General features: G+C 27.5%; 1 protein-coding gene across 6 annotated transcripts in view; it reads right to left on the reverse strand.

Moving 5' to 3' along the window:
- The window catches only part of LOC145835067 (phosphatidylinositol 3,4,5-trisphosphate-dependent Rac exchanger 2 protein-like), a 75252-nt gene that overhangs the window by 37838 nt on the left and 16770 nt on the right, over window positions 1-20644 (reverse strand). For 3 of the 6 annotated variants that reach the window (XM_082942609.1, XM_082942610.1, XM_082942606.1), the window contains exons 4-12: window positions 14239-14343; window positions 13207-13305; window positions 10654-10815; window positions 8229-8371; window positions 4492-4730; window positions 4205-4354; window positions 2541-2682; window positions 2103-2203; window positions 979-1132 (exon numbers count right to left, since the gene is read on the reverse strand). In XM_082942609.1, the coding sequence (XP_082798735.1) occupies window positions 979-1132; window positions 2103-2203; window positions 2541-2682; window positions 4205-4354; window positions 4492-4730; window positions 8229-8371; window positions 10654-10815; window positions 13207-13305; window positions 14239-14343 (1295 nt within the window). The remainder of the gene's footprint in view (window positions 1-978; window positions 1133-2102; window positions 2204-2540; window positions 2683-4204; window positions 4355-4491; window positions 4731-8228; window positions 8372-10653; window positions 10816-13206; window positions 13306-14238; window positions 14344-20644) is intronic. The other 3 variants (XM_082942611.1, XM_082942608.1, XM_082942612.1) reach the window with 3 other exon arrangements.

Consider the following 20644-nt stretch of genomic DNA (forward strand, 5'->3'; position numbering starts at 1 on the left):
AAACAAAAATAAATAATCAAAATTCTTTATACTTACAAATATTATTATGTTGTATATAGTTTTAGATACTTATAGAAAAAATAGCTTATAGCAACAACAATCGAAAATGGCATTTAAGAAATAAAAGTACGGTAAAGATTGTTTAGCAAAAACGAAAAAAACATCAAGTTTTAAAATATAATTTTCTAAAATAAGGCAGGTGTAAAAAAATTCTTGTCTTTTATTTAAATTGCGTTTTGAAATATAGAAATAGTTTATTGAGTTATAGGGGTTAACGACTATTTAAACTCTGACATTTCAAATTTTGACAATTCAAACTTTAATAATTCTTAGTTATTGTGAATTATCTCTTTTAGTATAGATATATTTTTTATTGTTTTTATTTAAAAAAACGCTACTTAAATAAAAAACAAGAACTTTTTTACACCTGCCCGCACTTTAGAAAATTATATTTTAAAACTTCGAGGCATTTTTATTTTTTTATTTTTGCTTAAAACTTTTTACCGTACTTTTATTTCTTAAATGCCATTTTCTATTTGTGTTGCTTAAAGCTATTTTTGCTATAAATATCTAAAACTATATACAACATATTGATATTTGTAAGTATAAAAAACTTTGATTATTGATAATTTTTAATTTTTGTTTACTTAAACAATAATATTAAATCAGCTTATTGATTTTTATAAATTTGTTAAAAATTTATTTTTTTACACTTTTTATTGCGTTATCCATCGTTATCATTTATTTTTACTTTTCAGACCTGAAGATTCCAATTTTGAGTGAAACGTCGTTGTCTTTTTGTAAATAAAATCATTATTAGTATTGTCTCCAAAAAAATTATTGTCGAGACCTTTTGTGTTAAAAGAATACTCTTCACACATCTTCATTAAAAAAACCCTAATTTCTTACTATAACTTCTTGTTTAAATTAATATTTTGAAACTTAATTGCTTAACTAGCTAGAAAAAAATTAACAAACTTTATAACAGGTTCAAACAAGCTATGCATTCTATAGTATAGCTGTATTCCTTTTGCTACACGTTCTTGTGCCTCGCCTCGTTTCTTGTAGGTTCCGTCGTCATACCTGAATCGGTATAGTGTGGAATCGTTTTTAAAGTGGCATTTGTCGTTAACTGTTGGAAAATAAGATGAAAACTAGCTTTTTATGAATTTTCTTTTAACTTAGTTGCGTTACGTAAGTTAAGTTTTAAAAAAATAACAACATTTCAATTTAACTTCTAAAACTATGATCAGGGTTGCCACTCCTTTAGACAAAAAGCTAGCCTGAACAACTTAAAACTAGCCTGGGTTTATGACAAAATTGAAAATTAATTAAAATAAGCTAAAAAATGAATAAATACTGATAATCAAGCTTCAATATATAAAAAAAAATGGTATAAGGATTTAATGAGATAAATTTTGTCAACTATCCAAACTAGCCGGAGTCAGCTGAGTTTTTAGAAAGCTTCAAACTAGTCTGAGTTATAGTGGTGGACGACTTTTCAAATTTTGACATTTCAAATTCCGACAATTCAAATTCTAATAATTCTTAGTTATTGTGAATTATCTCTTTTAGTATAGATATATATATATATATATATATTTGTAATCTTAAGGAATTACAAGAACTTTTTATTTTTAATTCAAAAATTATTTTGAGGTATGGCAAAAAAAAATAGTTATGAAAAATCTCTTTTAATTTTCGATTTAATTTTTCTGTACCATAATTTCATTAATATGTCCTGCATGAGCATGTTTTGTTTTTATCAAATTCAAAACACTTTTAGACGTGGCCCTTTAAAATTTTTGTTAAGAATTTAAATTGTCATAATTTAAACAGTCATGTACCCGCGCTATTCTTAGTGTTTAATAACCCTGCTTGAAAGAAAAAAAGTTAATGAAAATGTTTGTATTAAACATTATGTGTTTAATATATTGTACAATAAAGTTAAAAAATAATTTCTTGATTTAGAATTTCTAATATTTGTTTACTTTAAGATACATACTTATATCTATCCAGTCTAATTTAAGCATCAGATAGAACGTTTTTAATTAATTAAAGTTAACAGTAAATATTATAAAAAATAACAAGTAACAACATACCATGATGAATAATACCGCAATCTAGTAAAGCTTGTCCCAGCATAATGGCCAATTCATCTGTTTCTACTTCTTTAATAGTCTTCAAAAACTCAACAAAATCACTGTTGTGTTTATTTTGAAAATAAATTTTGGATAGAGCATTACAATAAACAATAAAAACTTAACTTTATAAGTTAGGTTCCTTTATGCCTTCTTAGTTATTTAAAGATCTGATCATGTTGTTTATATACAAATTATAAAAAAAAATCAAACACCTAACTTCTAACTAAAGACCATTCTAAAAATTGTTAATGTATTTTATCAAATTAAAAAATACTAGTAGTTATTGTATAAGGTAACTGCGGGCAACCTTAGCAACTTAAATTAAAAAAAAATTAATTTATTTGTTTTTACATGAAATTTCTAATAATCCTTTTGATCAAAATTAAAATAAATAACCTTCCGGAGACAGATTTTTTATATGTTTTGAGTTTCGATTTATTGTCTTTGATTGTTCCTGATTGTACAGCACGAAAGTAAATCTTTTTTCCACGGCTGTGCATTACATCTATTGGTTCACGCTTATCAGCTGGCATATTGCCTGTATAAGATAATGATATATATTAGTCTTACTACAAAACTTTCCAGCATACAAACATGAGTGTAGATAGAATTTATCAACAATGTAGCGCCAGTGTCTATTTTATATGATCATTCAGATAACACAAAATTTTTTATACACTCAGGCTACATTGTGATTTATCTATATTACCTGTCTGTAAATAGGACTATACATTATATTTCTGCTAAAAATCACAACGGTTAATATTTGAACTAGTTTTTCATCATCATGTTTGTAGATTCAAACAAAAATATCTTGTAACAGATTTTCTAAACCAACATTTCTTAAAGTGTACTCAGACTTTTTTAATATATACGAAAAATGTTGTGAGGTATAACTATCATTATTTTATACATATTCAGTAAGGTGCTTATAAAAAAACTCGACCTTTCGGAAATGTTATAGGTCAAGAATACTTTTAGTAAGTACTTATATAAATTTTTTTACAGTGATGAAGTCATAAGAGCGGAAAACACCCAAAACTCAAAGTACTCTAAAAATACCTATAAATATCTATTTGTCTAAAAATTATCATATTAATTAATACATGATTGCAAATTTTGAGTTTTTTATAAAAAGAATTGTTTATTTCTGAATTATACAACGAATAAAGTACACTTAAAAAAAGCTATTTGAACAAAACTTAATCTTTCTGAATTTCCTCTGAATCGAAAGCAGAATAAAGTTATTATAAATTAACTAAGCCTTAATCACAGGGTGGCTAATTTTTTTGGCAAATTTTTTCCAGGTTTTTGACAGTACACCTTCTTTGACCTTTTTTAAGTGTAAATTAATCTTAAGATAAAATAGGCGTTTTTTGATAGATTTAAATTAAACAACACAGTATTACTATTATTTAATCTTTGTTTTGTTCTATTGCAACCTGTACTATTACTTTGAATCAATTTCTACAAAGTTCTTCTGATATGATTGTTCAAAAGCTTTTATGTTGATATATTAAAGAAAAAGCCATACAATCAGCCAAACAACAAAGCCTAAAATGTATAACGCATAGATGACATAAAGCTAAAAAATTAAATTCCTATTTTTTTCAGGCTTTCTGACCACCCTGTAAACAGCTTACTAATTTAAAGCTTTAAAAAATTTGAACATTTGTGTTATAAAAGTAATAATAAAAAATTATACCATTGTAATCTGTATATTTATATATTTTCAAATTAAATAAAACAGCTATTAACAGAATGAGCTTAGTTTTTTATATTAGTTCAAAGTAAGTAAAACTCATCAACTCAAATTCATAATATGTAAAGTAGTTAAACAAGCTACAGTGTTTGTGTATTAAATCTATAAACTTGAAAGAGTTTTCTTTATAGTCAAACAAACTAATTTAGAACTTCAAAAAGTTAAAAATATTCAGACAAAAAGTCAAAATTAAAATGTTTTAACAAAGCTAGACGGAAGGATGGAATTCAATTTAACCACGTCAGTCTTTTTAAAACAGTTGTATTTTTTTTTAACTGTTGTAAGAAAAATAACCAACTTTTTCTTTTTTCTCTTTCCTCAAAAAATTCAGAAAGCCAGTCGTCTTTTTCTTTTTGATCTTTGGCGATTAGCACAAACCATTTATTCTTAGCAGCATTGTGCACTTTCCACCCGTATTTTACTGTGTAACCGCCACTTGAAGTATCACCTACAACGAAAAAAGCTTTAAAAATTATTAAAAATGTTATTTTGTCGTGGTGTTTTCACTATCATATACATATAATATGCGTGCTAAAAATGTTTTTATACAACATAAAGTTAGACATAGTAAAATTATTTCATTACCAGTACCATCTTCAAGATTTTCAATTTCCATAATCTCAGTAGAAATTCTTCCTTTGAAAACCCACTTCTTTTGCTGCTCCATCGAAGACTTTTTCCTTTTAAGCTTCTTTCTTTGAATGGTGCCAGTATTACTTATTTTTCCGCTGTCCTGCTGACCGTTCAACCTGTTTTTGGTGGGCGTTTTGGAAGGTGTTTGGTTTGAAGAGGTTGAATTGGTCTTTTTGCGCGATCTTTTCCTCCTGAAGCATGCAGCAAAGCAAAATGCAAATAAACATAAAAAAATTATAAGTGAGTTTGTGGCATTCGAATTTTAAAATAAATAGAATAAATAAGTTGAAATCACAAAAGTTCTATTTACAAATACACTTGAATTTCTAACAAACTTTTGAATAAAACTGCTATTTTCATATGCAATTTATTATTTCTATATTTTTTTAAAGTCATGACATTTTTAAAACAAATTTATGTTATAAAGTTTTACAAATAAAAATTTAACAGTCTAGCTAAACAATTTTTTGTATTTATTTTTTTATGATTCTTATTTTCTAGGTTGCAAAATTCCACCAAACACAAAATAATGTTCTGAATATTCTCATCGCCGTTTTATTTATAATGATTATATGTAGTAAATAGTAATAGTGATTATATGTATATAATTATATGTATGTAGTATGTATTATATGTATAGTCTTTAATAAATTTATTTATTTGTGAAAAAAATTATATAGAAATCAACTTGACACATCAAGTAGTTTTATATGTAAAAAATACTATTAAATAATTGAAGTTGAACAAAAACATAGATTACAACTATTATTTTGAACATTTAAGTACTTTTCTACATTTAAATCTTATTAATTTAAGTATATATCAAAATACTAGTCAAAACTGACCTTGAAACTTTTACTAAACTAATGAAAACAGCAATATTCAGAACTTTTATTTTTTTAAATTTGTAGCAACTAAAATTGCAGTTTTTTCATAAACACTTATTGTAAAATACGTAAAACTTGAATAACATGATAGATTTTTTGGAATAGATCTTTAAATCACAAACAGTAAATCCTAATAAAAATTTTGTTTCTAAATATATATAGCTTAAAGTTTTCATTAAAAAAAAACTTCAATCTAATAATCACTCTTTTTAATTAACAATCAGTATTTTAAATTAATCTTTTAACCTAAAAATATATTTACTTTGTTTTTGAAACCAACCTGAATACTTAAAAATAGTGATATTTACTATGAATATCATAAATATATTTTGTCATAAAACTTTTACTTGAAAAATTCATAAACATTTAAAAAATTTAAACTAGTGATCTACAACAACCAACCCTTTTTTCACTAAACTCAGATTGGGCCAGATCCTATTTTTTTAAATGGAATCTAGTTTTGTGTATCCGGTGGCTACTAGTTTTGGCATATTATGTTATCCAAAAAAAGAAGGGACCAAAATATTTGCAACGATCAATAGTTACTGCCAATCGACTAGAGAGTTGAATTATAAAAGAATTAAAAATCTATGTGTAGTTTAACACATTGAAAGTTTTGAATAATTTAAATTAACTGGATTTGGCCAAATCTTGATCTGAAAACGAAATCCGGATCCCTTTAAAATTCATTTTGAAAAAATCCTGATTCTAATTTTGTGGAACTAGTAGATCACTAGTATAAACTTTTGATATAATAATGTTTAACCTTTTTAGATATAACTAACACAAAGTAGGGACTGTTATGACATTTTATAGTAATAAGTCTAGTTACAGTCATTTGCTGATTTTAAATTGGCAAGCAAAAACATTTCAAAACAATAACTAGTTTAAATCAAGTTTTTTTGATCAACTCAATTTTTTAAAGCACATGCCAACAAAATAAAATTAAGCGTCTGAAATTAAAGTTTTGTATAGCATTTCATTAATTTTTATATAGCACTATAAAATGTAGTTATTTTGCGTTCTTGAAATAAATCAGCGTTCTTAAAATACCACACTGTAAAATTAAAACAGCCTAATCCACTAAAACGATAGTTGGAAAAGCTCTAGTTTTTGGCTTATGAGCCTGAACAGTTTTTTAAAAAATCAAGTTTTAAAAAAGTTCATAGCTTAGTAAGATATTTAAATTGAGTTTTTAGGGCAATGGGGTGCCCAATTTTTTTTTTTTTTTGCACATGTTAACTTTGGCTCTTCATTGAAAATTTTAAGTTTGAGAGAGAAGTCATTTTTTATAGAGTAAAAATACTTCAATTAACTTTTGAGGTATAGTCTTTTTCGTAACAAAAATCCGATACAAACTATGTAACGCAATTTTTTCATCTTAATTTTTTTTGTAAATTTAAAATTCACTAAAGATCTTTCTTTTTTTTAGCTAAAGACTTTACATGTTCAGTAAAAGTTGCTTGAAAAATCTAAAATAATTTACAAGACATTTTTTTTATTAACAGAACAAAAGCTTGAGCGCCAAAAAAAGAAATAATGTGTTTCTGTTTGTTTATTTTTAAACTAAATTATATATTTACAAAAGGAAATATAAATTCTTATAGAATTATTCTCAATTTTATAAAGATAAGACTGAAAACGATTACACATTGCTTAAAAACTGTAAGTGGAGATAAATTTTAGGTTAATAAGTAGTTTTTCACACTTTTAGTTTGCGCATTCAGAAAAAAACCTATGTAACTCTCAAACTTTAATTTCTCAAACTTTAAAAAGTATTTTTGATTTTAACCAATAACAATATGTAACTGGTAATTTAGTTATAAGGGTTACTATATAAGACAAAATAAAGTGGTTATGACTTCCCTAATTCAGTAAAATTGAAAACTTGATGATAGAAATTAGTTTAATAAAAAAATTAATAATAAATTTTTAAGGTAATTGAGATAATTTCTTTAAAACATAAAAAATATTCTCACTACCCTGATTTAATAAAATTTATAATAAAGAGCCAGTAGCAAATCGAAATTTAAAAAACTCAAATGTTTTTAGCTGGCCTGAGCTTTTCTAAAAATTCAAATTAATCTAGATTAGCCTGAGCATCCTAAGTGAGTGGAACCCTTATGAAAATATATTTAGATTGATTATATATCGATTCAAAACGTAACTTATTAAGTTTTCAATCAAAACGTTAAAATCAGACTATCAATGATAATATTGGAGTAGTTAAAAATTTAGTTAGCTTAGTTAAATAATAGAGAAGCTATTATTATACTTTTGATAGCAAGGGCTTAAAACTTATTATAAAAGTAAGATAAAAAAAAATATTATAAAAATATTTAAAGTACGTGCAAAAGGGGTGCACGACTATTCGAATTCCAAATAATAAATTTTAACAATTCTTAGCTATTGTTGATTTTCTCAATTAACAAACTTTCTTAACTCTTTTTTACACTTATAATCTTATTATGTAGAGTTTTGACCTTAAAAAAATATTTTTTTTGTAAATTTTAAACATTTTTGAGATATTAATAAAAAAAGTTTTAAATTTTACTAAAATATGGCAATTTTTAGTAGTTACAAATCTTCTCTTTTTAGATAACTACTTTTTTAATTTTTCCTTTATCACTATAATTTTTTTTTTAAATAAACAAACCGTTTTTTTAACATAAATTATTTTTTGAAATTTGGTCGGTAAAATTTTGTAAAAGAGTTTTATCTGCAGAATTTGAATTTTTTAGTTTGAATAGTCACGTAACCATGCAAAAAACTGTAATATAAAAATATAAAAATAAAACATACCTAAGAGTATTTGATCTTTTTGAGCAATAAAGAAGTAAATGATCTAACAAAAAAAATTGTCTTTCTTGTATGTGACCAGCAGATATTTTTACAAGAGACCCTTGTTTTATAAGGCGAGTGCATGTGTCAGTTAAACGGGCCCCCTAAAATATTGATTTGGTAGTAGCTACTGATTTTTTTTAATTTAAAAGATTAAAAACAAACCTGTCTATAATTTTATCATGATTAAGCTATACAAACTGTATACCATTGCAAAATAATTATACAAAATTAGTATGTAAAATACTTTTAATAATACATAACTTTCTATATACATCGTTTTTAATTTAACGTGTTATTTTAAGTATTTTTCTTAAAAAGTTAATTTTAATATCGCTTGTAGAACTGCAAATTAGTAGTCTTAAAAATGAACGAAACTGATTATGTATAATGTATGCAGTCTAAGAGTTTATTATTGAATCTATGACATCATACTCACAAAATGACGTCACAACAATTTGGGAATCACAGCTGTCGTTCAACACAAATAATTCAAACTATTTATTTGTTGTAATTGCGCGGAAAATCTCAATTTAGTCTTAAAGTGTATTTTCTGATATATGTTCTTTACTTTTAAAAATCTAAAAAAAAATATTATAACCACTTTAGACTTAACAAAGTTTTAAACTGCTTTTAATTACTTGAGTTATAAAAGAGCTTAGATATATTATATAAATAAAAAATTAGCGAAGATGACAAGCTTATATATGAACTATAAAAGTTAAATTTATAGTATAAAAAAATATACAGTAATATGTAAGAAATATTTTTGTTAAGATACGAGCTGTATAGAGCTTAAAGTAAAAATATAACTACTAAGTTATGAAATTAATTATTGTCTATTTAATTAAGTTAAAGCATTATTTTCTTGTTTTACTTAAGCACAGAAAACAAAACCTTGGTTAAGATCAAGCGTTTGTCTTGAAAATAGTTTTAATCTTTTAGCTAAGTTAATTCACTTATTTTGCTTAAATTTTCAATTAACAAAGTTTTAGAAAAAATACTTATTCATATTATAACATTTTCTTAAAATTAAGTTAAATTGTGAAAAACGTTTGAAAGCTAAGCTGAACAACACTTAACTACAACTAATCAAATATACAAATATATCCCTTAAAAATATTTATATGTTATACTTATTTTATTATACTTGAAGTATTAGTTTATTTATAAACTAATGAGTACTATAGGGTTGGTTGTAAGAAAGTAATTAAAAATTTTTACTTCATTAAAATAAAACAAATTTGGTTTTTATTTCTTAAAAATTTATTTAGAAAACTAAGTTTCGCTCAAAAAGCTCGTCAGTGCATTAAATAGTTAATTCTAAAAACCGTATAAAAGCCATAGATAATTAAATTAGTTTTTGATTATCAATAATTTAATACTAGAAAAAATTAAAACATAAAAACGAAAACAAGTTATAATCTTGTGACAAAAGCTAAAAGTCTAAACAACTGTTATTTGATAAAGTTATAGATGTCAGATATTTTTTTTATGATTTAAAATTACTTAAGACAAAAGAAATTTTATATTTTCCGAAATACAAATGGATAAGTTTTTATATTAGTTGACGTTTGGTAGAAGTGCTAATTGTTTGTAAGCTTTTTATTGTTATTAATTTAAAAAAAAATAACAAGAACTATGAGTAAAAAATAATGAGCTTGAAAAAAACGCGTTTCTTAAATTTGCAAAATTTAAACAATTAAATATTTATGTATAACTTTGAAAGCATAAACAAATTAACTTGAAATCTAGAAAAACCAACTCAAAAAATTAATATCTTCGTGTTGTTTTGTATGTTGGTTTCAAAATATAGTTATAATTTAGTTTTTCAAAATATAATTAATAAAAAGAAAAATAATAATAATAAATAAAACAAAACCTAGTTGTTGCTTATATTATATATTTTTGTGTAGATAGTAGTAAACTGTAAAAATCAATACTAATGCCTTACTGTTAAGACAAGGGTAAGAAGCCTTTTGTAAGTCGTGGGCCAATTTTATCAGTAAAAATTGCTCGCCGGTTACATTTGTTTTATCAGCTTTAGCAATCAGTATAAATATATTATTTTAAACAAAAAATTTATAAGATAAGCATTTAAAAAACACAAACAGTTAGTAATTATTAATTATAGACCCTAAAATAAATAAAATTTACCACATTCTTTTTTACTGTATATATACAAGTATTTTTTCTACAATAACATTATAACTTTAAGTTGCATTGTGGGAAACGACAAATTAAAGTTTCTTCATAGAGATTGGATATATGGTTTACTATAAATGATTTTTACTTTAGTAAAGGAAAATTAAACTTAAAATTAACGCTTAAATTAATAATTAGAAAAATCGCTTTCAAAAACAGAGAAAATATCTAAATTACTAACTTCCCAATTAGAAATTGAATTCTGAAGATCTTCAAGTTTTTCTAGATGTTCAAGCTGACGTCTAGCCTCGTTAACTCCAGTGCAAACATCTTTCATACGTAGGTGAGCTTCCTTGATAGGTTTGTGGTCTGGATGATCCAATGGTGTATGTTTGACTAACTCCTGTATTAAACTGTCTATCAAATCTTTAATTCTGTTTATTTTGTTCAGAAATTTTCAGAACTTTTTGGTTTAGTTTGAAATACATTTTTTTAAATAACATAATGATAAAATAATTATAATAAATGACCAAGTATTTTACTCAACGGTATAAACTACATAAATTCTAGATATTTAAATAATTAGAATTTTTATTTCAATATAATTACATGATTAAACTACTTAATTTTAAAAATATTTCAATAATATGTAAAACTAATTTAATACACAACATATAACTTATACAGTAACTTAGTTTGATATTTCTTCTATAGGATATTGAAAAAAAACTGAGAAACAACGAATTAACAAAATCATTTTATATGTATAACATTTTTAAAACTTTATTCAAAAAGCATAACTAGGGAAAACATATATAAAAAACACTAAGTATATAAAAATTTATTTTATTACAATGACACTTCAAATTTATTTTTGGATAACATACAATCTTCTTATTTTCACAAAATCATTTCAAAACTAAGATATGAAACTGTTCAAATTTAAGTGACTATTTTAAGAGTAGTAAATACTAAACGTTTCAAAACATATGAGTTGCTTTTCAAACGTTTAAGTACTTTAATAAAGTTTTAATCAACTGTTTGAGATACTCTAAATCACTGCTTAAATTTTTCATTTTAAATAAAAATATTTGTATAGCTTAGACACTAAAATAATAAACAATGGTCGAACAAATATTTTAGCTTGATGACGCAACGATGCGTGATCACTTTTGTCAAAGCAAAAGTATTTAGTTGACCAAAAAGTATTAGTTGAAAAATTATATCAAATAAACAAAAAAAATATTACTGATACCTGATAACCCCGTTGAGAGATTGCCTTCATAAAATTTACTCAATTAAAAACATTTTCACATATAAATTAGTGACTTTAAATACTTTCAAAGGTAAAAAAAAAATTTAACATTTATTAACGATTTTAAAGGTCAACAAAAAACATCGGCGAGAGTCAGCAGAGCAGAAGCCTGGACTTTCGTTTGCCGTGAGACAAGCTCAAGTTTAACAAAATGGTTGATCATGCCAATTCGATCATCAGCTTGTGATCTGATGATCGAATTGGCATAATCAATTATTTTGTTAAACTTGAGCTTGTCTCACAGCAAACGAAAGTCCAGGCTTCTGCTCTGCTGACTCTCGCCAATGTTTTTTGTTGTTCCTACTAAAACGAGCGTACCAGATGTCTTGCCTAGTGGACAATGTTTGAAACGTTGCACGGCAAAGACAATGCTGACGTCACTGATCATTGCCACCAAATGGTTGCTTCATGTAAAAGCATGATAAACCCTTTGTAGATTGACGACTGCAAGTTTTTCGGTTGTGATTGACTGATGAGTCCTAATAAGGACGAAACCGGTCTCAGTCTACCGAAACTTGTGGTCGAATTGGCATGATCAACCATTTTGTTAGATTTTAAAGGTATTATCAATCAAATTTCAATGTTTTTTCAAATAAAATTTGTTTTGCTAAATAAAAGACATTTTTAAACTTATTATTTAAAGTACCCTTAATTGTATAATGTTTTTAAAATTTATTTTAATATCTACCCGTTTAAATTTATAAAACATTTGTAGAATCTAAATGAACTCCTTAAGCGCTTCTTAACAACTATGTTGTGTTAGAAAGATGGCTTGTTTTTTATAAAAAACAAGTCTGAGTATAGTTAAGGCTAAAAATGCATGTTAGGCTAAGACAGGGTTTCTCAAAGTTAAACTATTTTGCATACTGATCACTTTGGGAAACCCTGACCTAAGAGCTTATTTGTCTCAGGTCTTTAAGAAATAATAATTTTTAAGAAAAAAATTGACAGGTTATCATTAAATCTCAATAGAGCTTAAGTTTAAGCTTTTTTAAATTCAAAAAATATTACAAATTCAATTAACTTAAGCTTTTAATTACATGTAATTTCAAGTTATGTAAGCAGATATGATTACTTTAATTTTTTTTTTTAGTTACGTGATTTTGCTACAAAACAGTTCCTCGGACAAATTTAGAGCTGTAAAACAGAAGGTACACATTAACGATGATACATAAAAAAAATTTTAATAAAGTACTAGTTTCAAGCATTCATAATAAATTTTTAGCTAACTACATGTGATTGAGTGGCAATCTTGTTTTAAACAAAAAAAAAGTTTATCGTATATATAATGACTAGTATTATATACCTTTTTATTATTTATTAAACTACTAACATATATTACATATCAATATCAAATACTGAAGTCATACTTATTGTTATTCAACAATTTAAACTTTAACTTTATATTTTAAAAATAGACTAAACTTTTAAAATTTTAGTAAAATACCTAAAAAATCAAAACTATTACAGAAAAAAAACCTTTAAAAGTAGAGGGTATCTACATAATCGTTGAAGTGGTGAGAGTAAAAATCCTTCCATTGATACTTCATTTTTATAATCTCCCAACATAAAGCAACCCTAAGAATATAACTTATACAAAAAATATATTTTAAAAAAATGTTGTTTAGTAGTTGTTTCTAATCAAAATTTACTTAAATTCGGCATATCTTAGCTAGTATATAACGGAATAAAAGAAGCAAAAAAGACATAAAACAATGAATGAAAACGTCTGTGGTAAGTTGTAATATATCGGCGTATATGTAAAATGTAAAGGTTTAAAAATGTGAAAACTCGTCTAAAGAATTTTTTTAGTGATATTGTTTAAAATAAATTATAAGAACAACTAATGTATTTTAGTTCCTGTGTAGTTAGAATTGGTATAAAATTATATATAAATGATCACTTTCATTAGTTTATTCAGGATTTAGCTGTTTTATATACTTTTTTGAACAAAGCTATCATTTCAACTTACAACACTGCGTAAAAGTCAGGATTAAATAATCTTAAGGTTATGACAAGATTTTGAATAAATTTTAGATTTTATAAACTTTAATACTAATACATTAGTATATTGAAAAACTTGTACGTCGATTATTTTAAAGTAAACTTTTAAACAATAAAAAAAGTTATTTTTTTTTAAAACTATTCAAAATATAAATTTAAGCGTTTGCTAATAAAGATCCTAGCAAAACAAGTTCAATGGAATATAAAACAATTACAAATTTATTCACATTTTCTTCCACACTCTTTCTTTATATATATATTTTACACATATATTACATATTTATACTACTAAGGAGTTCTTTTTTTTTTGATTCCATATACATTATATCTAATTTTCAAATAATTAATTTAGTATTTAGTATGCTGTATTTATGCCCTAATAAAAACACTACCAATTAAAAAACAAACAAAAAGAATTACTACAATAATTAAAAAACTTTTAAATTTGATTTTATAGCTTATAAACCTTTATGAAAGTATATTTTTAAGACAATAATGTATACTTACAAGTACAAAACCATCAAACTCATAATTTTCAGTTAGTTCATTCAACTTCTTTTGTGCTCGGCTTAGATTAGAACAGTACGGAGAATAAATTTTAAATTCTTTTTCCTATATTTAATTTAATTAGTGGTTATGCAAAATGTTTTATTTATAAACAGCTCTTAATAACTTGACATATGAATATAATGAAAACTCTTATATACAATATGCTTTTGCTAAAATAAATTTCAAAAGTTTTAATGTTTATAATTTTTTTTAAATCATAAGTTAAACCATTACGGGCATAGGGGAAGGGGGAGTCCAAATTTTTTTTTACAAAAAATAACATTGGCTCTTATATGAAAGCTTAAAGTATAAACTACAAATCTGTTACTGTAGAATATAAAAATTTTAATTAGTTTTTGAGATATGGACGTTTTTTCAAGTTTCCAATATAAACGTATGGACCGCAAACTTTTTAAGATCAATTTTCTCGGAAGTTTAAAAATTCACTAAAAACCTATCTCCTCCTTCATTTTTTGAGCAACAGACCTCAAATTTTTAGGAAACATTCTATAACTCTCCGCTGTTGTTTCTCTGTTTTCATCTTTGTTTAATTCTTCTTTAGTAGGTACGGTTTCTACAGTTGAAGGTTTGGTTGTAGCTGCGTGAGAATCTGCTAACAGCTCGGAGTTACTTTGTTGGTCTCGCCTCTTAAAGCTTGACGCTTTATCGGCCGAGTGTGCACGCTTTGTGTGCTTCTTGACCATGTCAGAGATGTGGGTTGTTGACATGGCCTTGGGGTTCTTATTTTTGGAACTCATTCTTCCAGGAAAAAGCTAACCGCGGAATTTCCGTGAAGAAATCAATTGCAATTAGCCGAGATAGAACTCAGAAATGCAAACAGATAAGAATTCTCCGCAATTAACCAAGTCAACGCTCAGTAATGCGAATTGGTGCGAATTCTTATGCAATTAACCAAGTTGGAACTCAGTAATGCGATCTGTTGATTTTTCACCGCACTTAACCGAGGATGAGCTCAGTAGTGCGAACTGGAAACGAGGTATAGCTAGTCGAGGCTCGACTTAGTGTAATAATGACCACTTACCGTAGTCAATTAAAAATTAAAAAAATACTTAACAAATGCTACTTTCGTAATCTACCGTTAACTTACTATATTCTAACTTAGATATTTGTAAACTTAGTTAGTTAAATTAAACTGTTAGATAGAGAATTGCTAACACAAAGTTTATTTTACACAAGAAAACTAATACTACGATACAAAAAAGAGACACTCACACTCGTGCAGGACAAAAGCTCAGGAACTAAATTACCACAACAAATCACTGGGCTAACTACTACAAGACGTCTCGAGCTGGTTTCTAACGCCGGTAATCGTTTCGGGTTGAAACTCAATCTCTCGATCTAACGTTTTAGCGGACTGGCTATATGAAAAACAAGCCTCTTCGCTTAAAGTGTAATCAAACAAAGCCCTCTCTAAGTGATAACAAACGCCTAATACGGCCTTATGCCGAATGTATTCGTTAAGTGAGTCAAAACTAAAAGCCCTCGCTGACTGCGAAATAAGAATGTCTCTTCACTAAGTGTATAATCAAAAACCTATGCCGAATGCCCCTTCGCTGAATGTATAATAAAAGTGCCCACGCCCTTCTTGCGACGTCTATTTTTATGCAGTCTGCTTCTCGAAGAAAAAAAGATTTCTCTTCTCTTCACAAAAGCAGTGCGAAGCAGGCGCAATGCTTACACCGCCACCTGCTCCCCTCTAAATTTTAATTTTTTTATTTTTTTTTAAAAGAAAACAGGACAGGGCCCTCCTTTCTGAAATGCCATGGATTTGTGTGGTCAATTACCCCTGAGCCTTGATAATACTAACGCAAAAAAGTGAAAAGAGAAAACTAAGCATGCAAGGGTATTATAACCCATTAATTTACAGGTCCACAAACAAATTCACAAATACAGAAAATAGTTTACAAACCATTGTAATGGTAACGATTTGAAAATGGGTAGAGTTTAACGTAAAAGTAGCGTCAACTTACATCAATGGTTGGTATAAAGAATCTTTAAATTTAAACTAAGGTAAAGTTTGCAGGATCTAACAAAACATAACAGCTAGACAACATCATTTGAAAATCGTTCTAAACTTTTTAAGAAACCCTTAAATCACGTTTTTAATATCTAAACAAAATTCTAAAACACACATGAGTGGTACAATTTACAATAACAGATATCATTGATTATTTCGAAAATCTTAACCTGAAAAAACTTGAATACTGATATAGTGTACACAAGTAGAATTACTTTGAAAAAAGCATCTAGATGTTAAATTTTAGAAATTGTATCTCTCAAAACATGGACAGTACGACAATTAACAAGGAAACGCACGTTTTTGTTTTTGAAAAAAATCAAATTTGTTAAAGGCACTATACTTTAGAGTGAAGTGATTAGTGCTAACAACATTTATTTATTTTTAATTGTTTATAAGACATTAGAAAATTTATCTAAAAAGTTAAAGCACTAATACATTAAGGTGAAATGATTAATACTAACAACATTTACTTTTTTAAAATGTTTATAGCTTCAGAAAAATTTATCTAAAAAGTTTAAGCACTAATACATTAAGGTGAAATGATTAATACTAACAACATTTACTTTTTTAAAATGTTTATAGCTTCAGAAAAATTTATCTAAAAAGTTTAAGCACTAATACATTAAAGTGAAATGATTAATACTAACAAAATTTACTTTTTTAAATTGTCTATATCTAGAAAAATTTATCTAAAAGTTTTATAAAACGTAGTGCTATAAGGAATTAAGAGTTAATCAAAAAAAACAAAAAGATTGCGCTTTATTCGCGTGCGTTTAATTGTCAATGTCTTTTTCCTTTCTTCTGGATTACTTCACGCTGGTGTACTTGGTGACTGCTTTGGTACCTTCAGATACGGCGTGTTTAGCCAACTCACCGGGCAACAACAGACGAACAGCAGTTTGAATCTCGCGACTGCTGATGGTTGAACGCTTGTTGTAGTGAGCCAAACGTGAAGCTTCAGCGGCAATGCGCTCGAAGATGTCGTTGACGAAAGAGTTCATGATGCTCATGGCCTTGCTCGAAATTCCAGTATCGGGGTGTACTTGCTTGAGTACTTTGTACACGTAGATGCTGGAGCTTTCCTTGCGACGAGCCCTGCGCTTCTTCTTACCGTCAGCTGGGACGTTCTTTACTGCTTTCTTATTACCTTTGGATGCTGCCATTGTGAATGAATTTAAAAAGTGAAATGCATTGTTCAATTTGCAAAAGAAAAATTTTACAAGTGAGTGCACAAGAGAATAACGACTAAGTGAACTCCCATTGCGTCTTGTATTCAAGCAGTATCTATAAACTTTTGGCGCTTTGTATGCGAGCAATAAAAATGTATAAAAACAAATTTACTCGAAAGAACTTAAAAGGCCAAAAGTTGAACTTAGTAGTTTCTTATTGCTAGTTTCTAAATTCTTTATCGTCATTGAGTTTGAGTGAAGAGTTCACTATTAATCAAAAAAACTTTTGAAGAAACCTAAACCACTAATTTAATTATCGAAAAAAACCAAGTAAGTTTGGAAGTCACTAAACTTTTGACCTGTTTTGTAAACATGAAGAAAGTTAGTGAATCTTGATGCTTCTTGTTGAGTTATTAGGTTTTTAGTTTATGCTAAAGTTCAATAGTTTGTAGTTTATTTCATTTGTACTTAAATTTCTCGGCATAACTATGCGATCAACATTACCTTAGTTACAGTTAGATGCACTTTTAACGTTGTACGCCATTCAATTAAGGTTTAGTTGTTATTCATTACTAGAACTTTTAAGTACTGGTTTGTTTATGAATATCAACAACTATTATTTTTACTATTTGCTAAATTTGTTATCGTTAGCAACGTGTGCGGTAATTAACTAATGATGATTAGTTTCGAAACTTTCACTAATGTGATTCTAATGTTTTTTACTTGTTCGAAAATTTATTCAATCGTCAAAGTTATTCTAGTCGTTTAGAAGTTTAAGTAACAAATAAAGAAAACGAATGGAATAATGAAACGAAATTTCTTTTTTTACGACTTCCCATGGAGTTAAAGTTTTGATTTTAAGACTAAGCTTCAGCGGTTCGAGATAAATGCAGCTGCATTTATTTTTTATTGGTGCTGAAAAGTTGAATTTCTTTATCACTTATTCTGATTTTCAAAAAATTGTAAAACGTTTCAATTTTGGACTCCCTTTGAAAAATTTTATCGCTGTGTTTGTAAAATAAACTTTTAAACATTAGTTTTTACTGAAAAACCGTCTGCAAAAGTTACATTCCAAATTTATGAGTGGTAATATTTAACAAACACGATGTTCAGCTTTGAATTTGCTAAAATTTTCCATAAGAAGTATTCGCAAAATAACGTTCGAGCTTTTAGTTTGTAATTCAGTAGTTGTTGTAATGCATTTGCTGCGAAATGAAATTTGTTTTAAAAGTAATGTAACTAAATCTAGTAGTTAAACAAATTTCGTTTTACGGTTTTTACGGTTTAACCGAAATCGGCTAAAACTCGAAACTTTTTTTATATCACTTAAGGAAACATTTGTGTTTCAAATACACTGTGTTTGCCATTAAAAGATGTCAAAAGACGTAATTAAACTGTTTACAAATGAAAAAAAACATTTGCCTTCGTTTACATATGCCTGTTAGCTTCGATTTGGTAATTTTTTGTATGCAGACAGAACGTTGTGAAATTATTTCATATACAGAACGCCAGTAGATTATAATAGTAGTGCTGGCATGAGATATTAATCGTACTAATGGTTCGGTGGCCATCATGGCAATAAACAACTTAAATACTGTTTAGTTCATCAGGTATTATATTGCTAGCTTGCAATCTAATGCTCGACTGCGTTTTCAACTAGTCGATTCGATTTTTACTGTGTAAATTCGTAATTTTCGATCTACAACAATACTTGTATAATTTAGTTGAAATGCAGTGTTTTAAGATAACAAAATTCAACTTCAGTTCGGTTGGAAGTATTATTGTATTATCAAAAAAAATCGTAATTGTAGATGTCAGAGAATTTAACGTTTAATGCATAGTACGAAAATTATGCATTAAAATATGGTTTTAATAATGAAAAAAAAATTTTTCAAATTATTAACCATAGAAATCGTTCGAAGTCGAGGTTTCTCTCGAGGTTTATTTTGAGAAACAGTCGCATAATGAAAGTTGCGGCTTGAGGTGACGGTTATTCGTTTTTCCAACCGTCAAGTTACTCAAAGTTGTTCAGGTGGAGGTTCAGGTTCCGGTGGTTCAAGAGGACTTGTCTTATCTCCTGTTCTTCTGGGAGGTTCCTCCACCTTTTCTAGGGATGTTTGGGGACTCGTCGAGCAGATTTGGATCTTATTGTCTTCACAATGGACATTCGAATGAAAAATCGATGTTTCTTCCTCAGAAACGTTATGAAGGGAAAACTCATTCGGAGTATCATTTTCCGAATGGTTCTTCGAGCAATTTGGCTCGGATTTGTCCTCATCATGGACATTTGAATAAAAAATCAATGTTTCTTCCTCAGAAACACTATGAAGGGGAAACTCATTCGGAGTATCATTTTCCGAATGGTTCTTCGAGCAACTTGGCTCGGATTTGTCCTCATCATGGACATTTGAATGAAAAATCAATGTTTCTTCCTCAGAAACACTATGAAGGGGAAACTCATTCGGAGTATCATTTTCCGAATGGTTCTTCGAGCAACTTGGCTCGGATTTGTCCTCATCATGGACATTTGAATGAAAAATCAATGGTTCTTCCTCAGAAACATTATGAAGGGGAAACTCATTCGGAGTATCATTTTCCGAATGGTTCTTCGAGCAATTTGGCTCGGCTTTGTCCTCATCATGGACATTAGAATGAAAAATCAATGTTTCTTCCCTAGAAACATTATGAAGGGGAAACTCATTCGGAGTATCACTTTCCGAATGGTTCTTCAAGCAATCTGGCTCGGCTTTGTCCTCATCATGGACATTTGAATGAAAAATCAATGTTTCTTCCCTAGGAACATTATGAAGGGGAAACTCATTCGGAGTATCATTTTCCGAATGGTTCTTCGAGCAATTTGGCTCGGCTTTGTCCTCATCATGGACATTTGAATGTAACGCTTTATTTATCGTAGCGTCATCATGTAAGTTATAATTTTTAACCTGACTGGTTTCTTGATAGTTCTTCGAGCAACCAGGCGTACTCATTTCTTTATGTACAACAGGAATTATGTTTGGCGTCTTATCGACGGTAATCCCAATTTTGCGTTGATGATCGCCACTATCTACATCCTGTGAAGGAACGGAATTTTTGCTTTTTGTATAATGTTTGCGTTCCCTCTCTGGGTCTCTATCAACATGTGTTCCCGGGATAT

This window comes from Thalia democratica, chromosome 4 (genome assembly GCF_965202585.1).
Source record: "Thalia democratica chromosome 4, ktThaDemo2.hap1.1, whole genome shotgun sequence".
Lineage (NCBI taxonomy): Eukaryota > Metazoa > Chordata > Thaliacea > Salpida > Salpidae > Thalia > Thalia democratica.